Genomic DNA, 13,921 nt, shown 5'->3' on the forward strand with positions numbered 1-13,921 from the left:
TTTTGCTGAAGGCGGCTGCCAGGGACCGGGGGTTGAAAGAGCCCAGCAGCTCCCGTCAGGTCCTCCTCCCCATCGCTGCAGCGCAGCCCCGTCGCGGCTCCATTAAGCTCTCTCCCGCCCCTTCTGCTGCTTCAGTCTCTGGAAGCCGAAGACGTTCGGAGATCTTCAGTGTCACTGCAGGGCGGAGGGCAGGACTGGTTAGACCGGCTGGAAAATTTTTTCTCGTCTGAACATGCTCCGGCATCAAGTTATTTAACAAGGAAGCATCTGCGCATTAGGCTCACTGACAAAAGTAGCTGTTCTGGTTTTTTAGACCTGGTTTGTGGCATCAAATGTCGTTTTTTGCAAATTATCTAGGGAGGAGCTAATTTCCTGCATCTGGCGTATACCAGGCCTCTGTGTCCATGCATGAGGGTGACAGCTGACATTTTACAGGTGGGCTAAACGCTCCTGTAATAAATACACCTGCTCTAAGCAAGTTTTGTGAGGGCTGTAAGCCGCAACATCTGAACTAGCTCAGTGCTGGCACCATGTTACTCAAACGCCGTTTTACAGCTTAACACAACCCTTCAGCAGGCACTAAACCTATTGGTAACTTCTGAGCATTTAAAAGGGCAGAGATCTGGGAATTAGATTTTTTTTTGATTTTTTTTTTCTTTTTAGGGTTTACATGCACGCTTAACATTATGTAACAGCATGGTAGATCTGTGTCCACCAGGACTTTTGTGCAGCCTTTCTTGCATGATGCAGGTGTCTAAAAGCTGAAATTACCCTGAGCACAATTGTTTTTAACTTTTAAAAGAGAAATAAAACCGAGAGAGCTTTTGTGTCACAGTCCTGGCCTGCCCATGCTGCAAAGCCTTTCCTTCCAGTTACAGAACCAGTTGTGGTTATAGTGGTCCCTCTTGGCTTCTGCAGCTCCTTGTTTTCCTTTACTGAACAGATCACATGTAGGCTCAGCAAAGCGCTTTAATTTCATGCAGAGGAGGCATTTATACACCAACAAGTACCTCATTTGATCCTGGTAGTAATGAGGCATTACGAGCCGTTGTCCATGTGAGAAGATTTTATTGCACCTTAAAACGATACTGTCACTCACTGCTCTTTGATCAGATAGATCTGCCTCCTGGCAGAGTGTTGAAATAGGTAACAAGTACTAGCTGAACCTTTTCGCTTCAGTTTCTGCAGAGCAGACAAAGTATGCCAAAAAGAGACTCTAATGGCTCATTGTAAAACATTTATTGCATTAAAGTTCAACTAGCAAGTGTCAAGATTTACACAGGAGGGAGCTTAGAGTACAAATCCTTCTGTTAGATAAACAGAGATGCCAGCAAATCAAATCTTCATAGGCACGTCCTGATTCCTTTGATTTTTCTTAACAGACTCAAGCAGTCATGTTCTTCAGGAATCGAAATTAATGTCACCCCTTTGACTTGAGTGAAGCTATAAATATTGATTTACGTAAGCTCAGGATTTGGTCCCTACTGTAGAAAACCTTTCCAATTCCTGTTTCGCTATTCATTATGAACAACCAAACCGATCATAAATAAATAAAACCAAACCCCAAAACAAATTAAAAACAAACAAACAAAACCTCACAATGCAATAAAGTAAATGTTTCTAAATCACATATTATCACAACATGAACCCTTAAGAACAGGGACATGACCATAAATATCAGGAAAGAATCTCTGAGGTTACAGCTGAGGGAGGACACGATCTTCAAAAGGCACACCACTTACAACTTAATTCCACAACAGATTTCAAACAGTGATGGCAGCATTAACAGCTGGCTTTAAGATTTCAAATGTTGTGTGATGTTAGATTAGATTAGATGGCCCTTCAGGTATAAATTGCATTGATGCATTGTGGTTTAGGCATTTTTATGGCCACAGTTATGTAGTGCACATCAGGGTCCTATACTACCAGCAATTCTCCAACAGTCCTCTGGATGTATTTTTGCTATTAGTAATTCTTGATGGGTGAAGAGGGCAGCAAAGGACTGCTTTTGTGTCAATATCAGAAACATGTATGTACCTAAAATTACGTGTGGTAAGTACTCAGAGTTGTCGGTGCTCTCCTATGTAGAGGGAAAATGAGTTGTTAGCTAGTAAGAGAGAAGCTCATAACTTCTCTCTGCTGCTGCACTACTACCCATGTTTTTGGGCACTGAAGTGAAGCCTCAAGAGATCCTAGACACCGCAACTTCCTATTCACTTGCTGGGCAGTCAACGCAGCCCAAGGGTACAAGCTATCTTATGCATGATACTAAAATACTGGGTATTGAGGTGGTCATGAAGCAGAGGAGACAGACAGTGCTGGCAACAGCAAGTTAATAATGATTTATACATGAAATAACCACGTGAAACTATAAAATAACTCAGTAATCAAGCCACAAGGTGTCAGCACTGGCCTATATATTTAGAAAATAACTTTTTATCCCTGCTTGAAAGACTTTCTGTTTGTTTTGAGTTACTGAACATTTGTGAACATTTACATATAAGGAAGAAATTCTTCACTATGAGAGTGGTGAAGCACTGGAACAGGTTGCCAAAGAAGCTGTAGATGCCTTATCCCTGGAAGTGTTCAAGGCCATGTTGGATGAGGCTTTGAGCAACTTGATCTAGTGGGAGAGAGATGTTCCTGCCCAGAGCAGAGGGGTTGGAACTAGATGATCTTCGAGGTCCCTTTCAACCTTAATCATTCTATGATTCTGTGATTCAGTTAAGGTTTATTTCACTTCATTAATTCACGTCAATTTAATGAAGAAGTAGCATGCTCTTCAAATGAATGAACAGTACTCAAACTACTTAGTTTCAGTAGTAGTAGGACCAAAGGAAAAAGAAAAAACAAACCATAGTCTTTAAAGTTTGTCATTAAGATGTAAACTTTGTAACTTCATGTCATCAGCACATTCTTTTGTATTTTGGCCTAAATATGCAGATCAACTGCATTAAATGTCCTTTACAAAATAGTGATAAAAAGAAAATGAGAACCAGCTCTTGGGAACACGGCTCAGGTAGTATCCAGGGATTACAGCAGTGACTGCCTTTATTGCAGAACTTTGTTCAATATCTCAAAGTATATGGTATTATCAATGCCACTATGCTTGAATGATTCATATAGAAGACCATGAATCTTGTTCGGTTAACAAGGGGAACAAAATGTGTGATTGCAAGGCAAAGCAATCAATAGCACCAACACAAAGATGTTCACTCAAGTGGACCAGCATGCAGAACACAGCACCAGTAAGGCCTTGGCATGAACAAAATCCAGAGCACTGCCTTATCTTGCAGGGTTAGCCCACGTGGCAACTGCATGCCTGGAACAAGAGTTGGATATACAGAAATCCAAGTAACAGAAGAGTATTTTAGCCTCATCAGGTTTATGACAATGCCTTACCAATCCATCAAATGTTACATGGCACAAGAATAACGTAAGAATCTCTGCTGAGTACGTTTAAGACCCTCTATCGATCACGATCATTGGGACAGTGCACAAGTGGCTGACACAGGAGATCCATCCTTTCTTGCAGCTACAGGGTAGCAATACTACAAACACAACAAAGAGCACACAGTGTAAAACCAAGTACCTGCTCAAACCTGAAAGATCTCAAAAACTGAAGCAACCCTGTCTGAGAAACTTCTACAGCTGCTTTTGCTTGCTGATGTAATGGGACTTCCTCCTCTCTGCTGCCAGTTGCTAATGTAACTTCATTTTCTTCTTTTCTGCAAAAGCTTGTTCTGACTGCTTCAGAAGCTGCTCTGTCTGGCCAAGCAAGAAGGCAGCAATGACAGATAAAGAACACTCAAATTTGTAATGTTGGCAATTTGATTATAGCTGCATCCAATAGGTAACAAAAACACAGTGTAGAGGTCACCACAGAAACCTCTAGATTCTACTTATAGTAAGTGGGAATCGGGTTAATACTTTGTTAAAATACGGATGATTATGTTTATTTACAGCTTCACTGTGATTCTGATGGTGAAAAAGAATATAGTGCCCCACATCTGTTAATTTGCTGCTGTGACCAGCCTTACTGACTCAAATGGAATTACTCAGGGTAATAAATTGAAGCACAGGAAGGAATTGTTAACACAGGGCAGCAGCAGCAGAGACTTCTTCAATCGTACAGAGACTTTTTTTTCCCCTTCTATAATGCCATATCACACACATTTTCTTAGACTAAAAAGACATTTATTATAACAGGTTTATAAATATTGTTGCCTGTCACTGTCAAATAGCTAACAAGGCTCACTTGAACACCAACATTTAGTATAAAACAGATGTTACAAAGCAGTATTTTAGGGCATGCACTGATTGTAAAGTAGTCCCATAGGTCACCATAATTTCATTACATATTCGTTCAGTGTTATTCTTCTGAAAAGGCTAGTGCATAAGCACAAAGAAGTTTGATGATCACTTCTGCAACTACAAAACCCCAGTTCTCTGCTCCTACCCAACGCTCATTGATTTCACGTGGATGCTGGGTATTGGCATGCAGAACGGAGCCTAGCATAAAGAATGCAGAACACCACTTAACACTATAGTTACAAGCTGCTTACATGTATGTTTTAAACTATTTATTAGTCTTGAGAATGCTGAACAAAGTCTAAAGGTAGAGATGACATTTCAGGTTCAACTATTGCACTTCACGTAATACAAAACAAGTGGCAAGAGTTAACATAGTTATGGCAGCCTGCTTATTTGTGAAGAGGTTAAAGCAAAACAGACCTTGGGATACAATTATCAGGAATGCAAAGGCATGTCAGGCATCTGTTCTAACCTAAACAGAACTCACAATGCTTCAGATATGCTAACAAAATATATCTGCCTAAATAAAGGCTGGGGACATCATACAGAAATATCAGGGTCCCACCATTTTGTTTTCATATTCTGTTAATACGTCTGGAATTTAATCTTTGATTCTGCATCAAGACTTGAATGATAATTCCAGCTTTAAAGAAAAGCTGTTGTGGTAGTTTCTTCTATTTCGGTGTTTATCACTGGTTTCATATCACCAACTGTGAAAAACTGAAAAAGAAATCATTGCTTTATATGTAAGCAGTTCAATATTTCAGAATCAGATATCATGTTTTGGCTAATATAATAAATGTTTTTTCCTCTTAGATTTACATATGGCATCTGCGCTTCCTTCCCTATTATCCTAATACTCTATATGACAGCGTGTTATTAACTTATTGAGTTTATCTTTGTTTCACCTTGTTTGGAAAAAATGAAAATAATACTATGAAGACTAATGTGAGGTTAATTTTTGTACCAAAGGTGACAGAAGGTTAGTATATAAAAACTGAAAACATGATACCCTATGCAGCAGGATACATCCCAGGTTTCTATATATTCTTTAGAATCAATCTGCCTCCCAAAAAATCAGGTAGGAGTTAGGGAACCTGTAGGATTCTGTGTTTTATCTTTTGTCTTCAAAGCAGAGTCTAGCCTTTTATTTTAAAACTCTCTTGTATAATTCCCAGACTTAGACAAACACACACACACACACACACAAATACCTTCAGCAAAATTACATTGCCTAAATATTAATTCTAGAAAGAGTATTTTTCCTTAATCTAAACTTTGCAGATCACTGTTGTGAAAAAATCAGCACAAATATTTTTCTTCCATAGTGCATAACCTAAATGAATTTTTCCTTTATTCAGTCTTATACTAATGCCATCTTATGAAATTGAAGTCAATTATTTCAAGTTTAAGAAAGAGATGTGAAACTAAACGAGACAACGTGTTGCAATCACTAGTTGCCATAAAATGTTCACTGTCCTGAGTAGCACTGGACCCATAAGAGATTTGCAGCTGCTTGGCACTTTTGAAAAAAAATCAAATAACTTCTTTAAAAATGTAAACATTAATTTGAGTAAGTATCATTTAGAAACAGCTCATAAAAGCACTGCTACCACGTAATTCTGTAATGCTCTAGTCTATGAAGAGCACAACACCTTTACAGAAAGTTTCTTAAGAGCACCATATAAAACTTCACCTTGTAAGGACATTCCTAAGCAGCCTCTAACTGCAGATCAAAATGAGCCTACATGGAGCAGTAGCTGTTCTAAAATATGGGCTGTGAAGCCCTGCACGTATTCCAGCCTCACGTCAGTTTGAAAGAACATTCCTACTTAGGTAAGAAACACAGAAGTAAGGCAAAAGCAACAGTTGTGAATGACTGTGAAGCTGCATTAGGGGAACTTCAGACTGGAGGTTAGGAGAAGGTTCTTCTCCAGGACGCTGGTCAGTGATGGGAACGAGCTCCCCAGGGAAGTGATCACAGCATCAAGCCGGCCAGAGTTCAAGGAGCATCTGCACGGCGCTCTCAGGCATATGGTTCAGTTTTAGGTAGTTCCATGAGGCGCAGGGAGTTGGACTTGATGACCCTTGAGGGGCCCTTCCAACTTGAGATATTCTGAGTGCAATTCAAACTACTTAGCAATCCAACAACAACAAAAAAAAAACCAAAAAACCAAACCCTGCCCCTTTCCTTACAGCAGATTCATTGCTATTGCCAAGCCAAATCACAGATTGTCGTAGCAAGTAATGTCTTTTATGTCTGCTTTTTCACACCTGTCAACTCCACAAGCTGAACACATCTTCCTTGACATTTCAAAATTACCCTGGTTTTGCCTGACTATCTTAGCTCATGTTAGATAAGCTAAATAACCAGGTTCAAGCACACATAATTTTACCAAATCCACTGTAAAAATCAAAAAAATAAAATGGAACTTACCAAAGTGATTATTTTGTACTAATGAAACAGGTTTAGACAAGGAAGCTTTACCTACATCTTACTCTGTATCTGCAAAAATCAGATACCTAGACATATAAACTGCACAGAAAAAAACAGATACAGAAAATAAATATGTGAAAAGTTGACATATGGCTTTAAGAAAATATTATTTTCTTTCAATTAACTTTTTTGTATTCAGGAAACTGAGATTTTCTTTGAAACCTTCCAGTTAGATTGATATCTGCTGAGCAGGTTGTGGGAGAACTGCATTAGGCCCTAACACACTGCTAGGGAAATATCGAGAATGAAGTTATAATTAGAGGAAAAAGGTAACGTACAATGGAAGCTGTTAAGATTTCAAGCCCCCCCATTTTTGATACTCCAACTGCTTCAGGTGAGCAGTTTGTAACATGGCCCGTGAGCAGGTGCTTCTCTCAGCAGCTGACTGGCCCTCCTGCCTGCAGGGTCTTGACAGGTTTTCATACCTCTGAAAGCAAGGTCAAGCCTCTGGCTGTTACCTTAGAGTTTTGATGGGAGTACATACCTTGTGCCATGGTCTGACCTCATGCCCACATCAGCCCTTACACAGCTAGGACCTGCATAAAAGCTGAATTCTCACCGAAGTCAGACTGCTTCTTCTATTCACATCCAGTAATATTTGCAATTAGAAGCACCAGACATGCTCTGCCACACGTAAACTCATAGAATCATTCAGGTTGGGAAAGACCCTTGGGATCATTGAGTCCAACCATTAACCCTACGCTACAAAGCTCATCCCTAAACCGTATCCCTCAACACCACATCTAAACAACTTTTAAACACATCCAGGGATGGTAACCCAACCACCTTCCTGGGCAGCCTGTTCCAGCATCTGACTACTGTGAAAAATTTTTTCCTGCTGTTCAGTCTAAACCTACCCTGTTGCAGTTTGAAGCCATTCCCTCTTGTTCTATCACTAATGTAAAAATAGGAAGCATGTCAAAAACATTAGCCTGTCATTCAGCCTTCCTACCAGTCTCTTCACTCTTCGATCCCAAACTCTTTGAGGCCACCAAAATCTCACTGTGTAGCATTCAAGCGGACTGCTTCATCCATTCATTGCATGCTGTGGAGTCAGAGTTGATACAGATGCCAGTTCATGCAGAGTATGCACATACGCAGCTCTGTGGAGCACCAAAACTACCGTAATATTTAAATGTGCTTCTACTTCTGTCGTAAAGCTAAGGCTCTACACAAAGTTATACTTTGTATAAAATACTAGCACTCTCACAGTATCTCTGAAAGTAACTGATAACAGATCTTTAGTAATTCTGTGACGCGTTTCCTTCTCCTAAACCTTCTCTTCAGGGAAAATATTTGGAGATATTTAAAAAAAAAAAAGAGAGGGGAAGTACACCTGCTACACACTGACGTGTCAAAATGAGTCAACTAAGGAGTCAAAAATGTGATTTAAACCCTGATAAAAGTTATCAAGCATGTATGTAAGTTTTAATTCTGCCTTTAGAGTACAGCATGGTGTAAACTTTTGGTGGACCCAGAAGAGATCTGAAAGACCAGTCAGAGTGTCTGCTCTCTGAAAGGAGAATAATTGTCTTCTTTATACATGTCTGATGAACTGGATGGATGTGAAAGTTAAGATAGACAAAAAAGAAGGAAAACCCACATGTTCCCTTAAAACTTGTAGCAGTCATTTCCTTACAGATAACTGGAGTATCGTCAATGACACAGATGTCTGAATAATCACAATGACAGCTGTGTATCAGTCCTCCTTACCCACTAACTAATTCCTCTTCACAGCTGGGCTAAGGATCACCTTGCTAAACAGCATAAGGCATCTGTGGAAATGGGGGCAGGACATAGGCTAGTGACAAGGAACACAGTGCTTTTCAGAAGAAAAGTTAACACACTAAGAACACCATCCACAGTTTGGTGAGAGAAAATACACATATTTAAAGGATTTGGTGTAGCATGCGTTGTGCTGTTTGTTATTTCTATTTTGCAGGAGCCATTGAGGACATCGAGGCCACTGCAGGGCTCTGCTTGGTTCAGACCCAAAATCAGGTGCCTCAAGTGAGCTTCAAAACTGAGGCACACCTCACTCCAGACATTCTCTAAACCCTCTGTCAAAGACTGGCAAAGTCTGTGCCAAACACAGCTTTGACAGCTTTTAACTCTGGGGATTTCCTCAGGTTAGCGAGACCACAAATGTTTATTTCCTTACTATCCAAGTATCACAAAATCAATCAAGAAGGGCAGAGAGAAATTTCAAGCTTTTCTCATCAGTAGCTTCTCTCTCAAAACCAGAGTATTTCCTTTATGGTAACAGAATTTTGAAGAATGCATCACCTAGTATCAAAAGACATTATCAAATCAGCTAGGATTTTTTTTAGGGGGGGAATCAATTAGTATCTAGGAGTATCTCACCTATATATAAAAATATACCTAGTTATTTTATTACAGTGAAGAAAAAAAATTAAACACTTCCCCGAAGTTTGTCATCCTTCACTTGTTCTTCTCTCTTCCCTATTTTATTTATTATTAATGTCATTTCAGGCCTAGCTTATTATTTGTAGCAGGGTATCAGTCAGACATTACAGTCAAAAACGAGGTGGTCCCTTTGCGATAGGCACCATAACAAACACAAGCAGCTGATTTCTCTTTCAACGAATTTAGAAACTTTAAGTATAAAACTTTCCAGATTAGATGGACAGAGTAAGCGGAGTGTGATAACATGGTTAATGTAACAAGCAACAGTCACAAGTGAATTTTGGTTTGCATGGCAAGAACAAATTCAGGGACATTAATTAATGCCTCATGTTCTTTGCCAGTTCTAGCTTTCTGATCAATAATCATAGTTAAGTTTCCAAAGACACCACCCTCTAAACATGCACTCTTTAAACTCTTTTCCTTTGAATCAGATCACCCTGCAGCAAGTAATTCTCAAAATAAAAGCACTTTGGAAATGTTTTTTCTAGTTTGTGTTGGGAACTGTTAATTAGAAAAATAAAAAAAAAACATTTGAAATACCACTTAAAAAAATATTTTGAAGAAAGTTACTTTGCACTAACTTTGTATAAAAGGGATCAAACCTGCTTTTCAATGTTAAAAAGCAAAAAAAATTAATAAAACAAAACCATGAAAACCAAAATACCTTCTATAGCAAGTTCCTATACCTATTCCAGTACATTAGGTAAAGTTAGTAAGGTAAGACTTACCAAGTATTATACAGAGTTAAATACCACTTGTCATTTTTCTTATGGCCTTTTTCTACTCACATCTTCTGAGCTGGTAATTTTCAAAACCATGTACCTTCTTTTGCTTGCCTACTTGAATATCATATTCCTGCTTTTCCCACTCTGAAGAACAATTCTCAGAACAATTCTCAGACAAACTCAACCATTAGTTAAAATGCCAAAGAATTCACAGAATCACAGAATGTCAGGGGTTGGAAGGGACCTCGAAAGATCATCTAGTCCAGCCCCCCTGCCAGAGCAGGATCACCTACAGTAGGTCACACAGGAACGCGTCCAGGTGGGTTTTGAATGTCTCCAGAGAAGGAGACTCCACAACCTACCTGGGCAGCCTGTGCCAGGGCTCTATCACCCTCACAGGGAAAAAGTTTTCCCTAATGTTTTTGTGGAAACTCCTATGCTCCAGCTTGCACCCATTGCCCCTTGCCCTGTCATTGGACATCACTGTTAATTGTTTTGCTACTTGTTGTGGCCTTTTACTTCATCCTATTTGATTAGAAATACTCAATTAGTGCTAATTAAGTACTTTGAAGCTTGGGCTTCAAAAACACCAGACAGCACACTGACAAACTAAAAAAGAAAATAGGTATTTTTAAATCTAACTGAGAACATGGGTACAGCTGAAGACTGACGCAGTTTATGCTTTGCAGCAGACGCATCCTTAAGCAGCTCTGATTTTGCTTTGAATTTGCTATTGCAAAAAGTTCAGAGCCTGAACTTTTAAACGTGTCTGACTCCATGTAAGTGGAAAGCAGCTCTACAGGTGCTGCACGTTTATCTTGCTATTATTATTGCCAGCTGTTAACATACCTCTGTGCTAGGGTCCAGCCAGCCTATCCTAAATCCAGCACTGTATGAAAGAAAAAAAAAAAGAGGAGCCAAAATGGGTTTCTATCCTCCTGCAGTACCTTTCAATTATGAGATTAGCCCTTTAGTGGGTAATCAGGTAAATACCTGAAACTACAACAGCAAAAACAAGGCCATAAATTAAAGCAGCCCTGAGGCTACTTTAAATAGCTGTGATGATCTCTGAGAAGGAACTATCTCAGCTGCCTACAAATAAGCACAAAGTAGAATTTGCCCTAATGATTTCTAAACTTCACCTGGTTGCTGAATGTAAAACTCATTATCCAGGCTTCAGGCACCTGCTCCATCCAATCTTAAGGATGAATTTTATAGCCATCGTGGGCCAAAGAAGACCCTCCTTATTAGGTGGTCTCTATCGTATATTTCAGTAGATGATAAGTAGGTTATCCAACTTCAGAGAAATAATTTGTGCTAAATAAAGCTACTATATCTATTTTTTAAGTTTGCTTCATTATTAATTTCTCTTCTCTGTCTTCAACTCTAATCCAGTAATTTTAAGCAAACAAATCCTTAAAGACAAAGCATGTACTACTAAACAATTTTCTTTTGAAATATGGATAGTGTTTGTCATGGAGATAGATTAATTTTCAAACTAATTTATGTATTTTAAAGACAGGTTTGAAGAATGCTGAGCCTAAAAAGCAATTAGTCTACAAACTTCACTTTGTGAATGATCCAGAAGCAGCAAAGCTATTTAGTCTTTTTAACCTCTGTGCAGCAGTGAGAATAAAAAGGAGGTCTATCACATACTTTATCAGATTCTGTATTACAGAGTCCTCAAGCATACCACATTAGATAGAACTTTGGCACAATCTGAATTTTAATTCTATTTAAATAGAATTTTAATGCAAATTAGGAAGTGAATGAGAAACCTTATCTAAGCACATTTGAGTGTTACATGTAGATGTGTCATACACTTCCTGTTACGTGAAGAAAAGAAATTCTTCACAAGAACTCACAGTTTTTTACAATATTCTGTGGCTCATAAATAGCTTCTTTCCATTTCTGTAGTATTAAGCATTCATATTTGTAATATTTATTGGTGATTTAAAAAATCTATTTCCTCCTTAGCTCATCTTTTTTTCACAGTAACTACATTTTTTCAATGGTTTGATGAAACTAAGGATACTGCTCTTCTTATTAATCCCTATCTTTCCTTACAAATAATCTCAATTATGATTCCATTTCTTTGTAAGTTAACACCAGCTGCCCATATTAACCTTTAACATGAATGGGATACACAAGCAAATAACAAAGAAAAACAGATTACTTCATACTACTACACAACTGCTTAAAAACGTATTTACATGTCAGCAAAATTACTGTTTTTTCATAAAAAGAGAAAAAATTCTTTAATCTATTGGGAGGACATCCTATGGCTTGTTGGGAATTTCTATATTCTGTATGTTTTACACCATTTTTTCCTACGTAGGGAACATCTACATTACTGTATTCTCTGTTGTTTAAACAATTTTACATTTCACTCATAAAAGTAGCCATTTCTTTCAAGAAGGCCATTGAAATAGTATTATTATAAAGATATTCATCACCTCTTTTCCACTGAAAAAATAAATCCTGTTAATGCTCCATTATGCCAGTTAGTTTTCCAAAGTACCAGAGCAAGTAATTCTTGATAAATATAAAAAAAAAAAAAATGGCAGTACTGTCCATTACTGAAGGGCAGGTTTTATACTACTGTGTTGGCATCCAGCTCTTAAGTTCAGAAGCTGCACTTGGAGTTGTGCTGCCTGCTCCAGGAGTAACCAAACAGCATTTTAATGTTTTCCCAAATTTCTTTCTGGAATCAATACAAAAGGCAATTTTGTTATTTGATAAGATGTCCATTGCTAAACTTGCTTAAACACACATACAGACACCCCTCCCGAAAACACACGCACGCACGCACATTGATTTTACAAAAGTCTCCTTTTCTTTTAGCACGTAGTCACGACACTGAAAATATTCTCCTATGTGTTCACTGATTATTCTTAAATGATTTGTCACCACTCTGCCACTCAAAGGAGATGGTTATTTCATTCTCCTGAGAAGCTAACTATGTTCAAAAGCAGCTAAGATGAGGATGGTGGTGTGATATAAATTCCAATCGAAAAACGCATCGTCCATCCGTGTGGCCGTCCATCCTGAGAAGCTTCCACGGACAAATCCTTGCTATCTTCCATCGGTCATGGGGTTCCCATCAGCAAGTAGAAGGTCAGCGCAACAATGAGGAGCAAGCAGAACGGAGAAGAGAAGGTCTGATAGGCAGCTGATGGCATGAAAATATCTTCGTACTTGTAAATACTGACAACACGCTCTGATACGGGTGGTGAGTCTATATCGTGACGAGTTATAGAACCTTTAATGGGTAAAGGCAGAAAGAAATAACGTCAGATGCATTTTTTCCATAACACTACCAAAGAAATAGGTAGAGAGCCAAGTGATTTGCAAACCTGCAGGAGCATGCAATATTACACTGACAGTGAGTAGGGTTATTTCTCTGCTTTCCCAAAATAAACTTTTAAATAAAACAAATGAAATTCAAGTGAACAACACATATTCTTCAAAGGAAATCAGAACTTGTAGTTATGAAGTTCTTCTAAGTTTAGTTTTGGGGAGTGGGAGTAGTAACTATATAGCAAAAAAAACACCACATGTAGGACTCTATTACTTAGCTTGCCTTTCTTATCTGTTTTTAAGCCTTATGTTGCCAGAATTTCATTCATTAAGAAAAAGAGGGTCTGTTAAGAATAATGTAATTGAAAAACATTTATCAATTTTGGCACCTCAGTTCTGTTAGTAACACAGAAATCAACTTACCCTGAATTGCTGGACCCCAAGCAAACAGATAGTACCAACTCAAGTGGAGATCTACGATGGTTTCCTCACGGGGAACATACACAGGGCGTTTGAATCGACATGTTACACGATTGTTTTCAAAAACCCCTTCCTCGTCTCTAGCAGGATTTCTCTGGATTTCTTTAGCCCACTGACCGACATTATAGAAGTGCTGTATTCGGACTCTTCCATTATCATCATGAACACAAGCCATGAC

At 38.6% G+C, this 13,921-nt stretch overlaps 1 protein-coding gene across 1 annotated transcript in view; it reads right to left on the reverse strand.

The window, feature by feature from the left end:
- Window positions 1–12,730: 12,730 nt before the first annotated feature.
- The window catches only part of FRRS1L (ferric-chelate reductase 1-like), a 6,192-nt gene continuing 5,001 nt past the window's right edge, over window positions 12,731–13,921 (reverse strand). The window contains exons 4-5 of the mRNA XM_009866330.1: window positions 13,687–13,921; window positions 12,731–13,225 (exon numbers count right to left, since the gene is read on the reverse strand). The exon at window positions 13,687–13,921 is cut by the window's right edge and continues 12 nt beyond it. Coding sequence (XP_009864632.1) covers window positions 13,053–13,225; window positions 13,687–13,921 — 408 coding nt within the window. The 3' untranslated portion in view covers window positions 12,731–13,052. The remainder of the gene's footprint in view (window positions 13,226–13,686) is intronic.

Source organism: Apaloderma vittatum, unplaced genomic scaffold, assembly GCF_000703405.1.
Source record: "Apaloderma vittatum isolate BGI_N311 unplaced genomic scaffold, ASM70340v1 scaffold22763, whole genome shotgun sequence".
Taxonomy (NCBI): Eukaryota; Metazoa; Chordata; class Aves; order Trogoniformes; family Trogonidae; genus Apaloderma; species Apaloderma vittatum.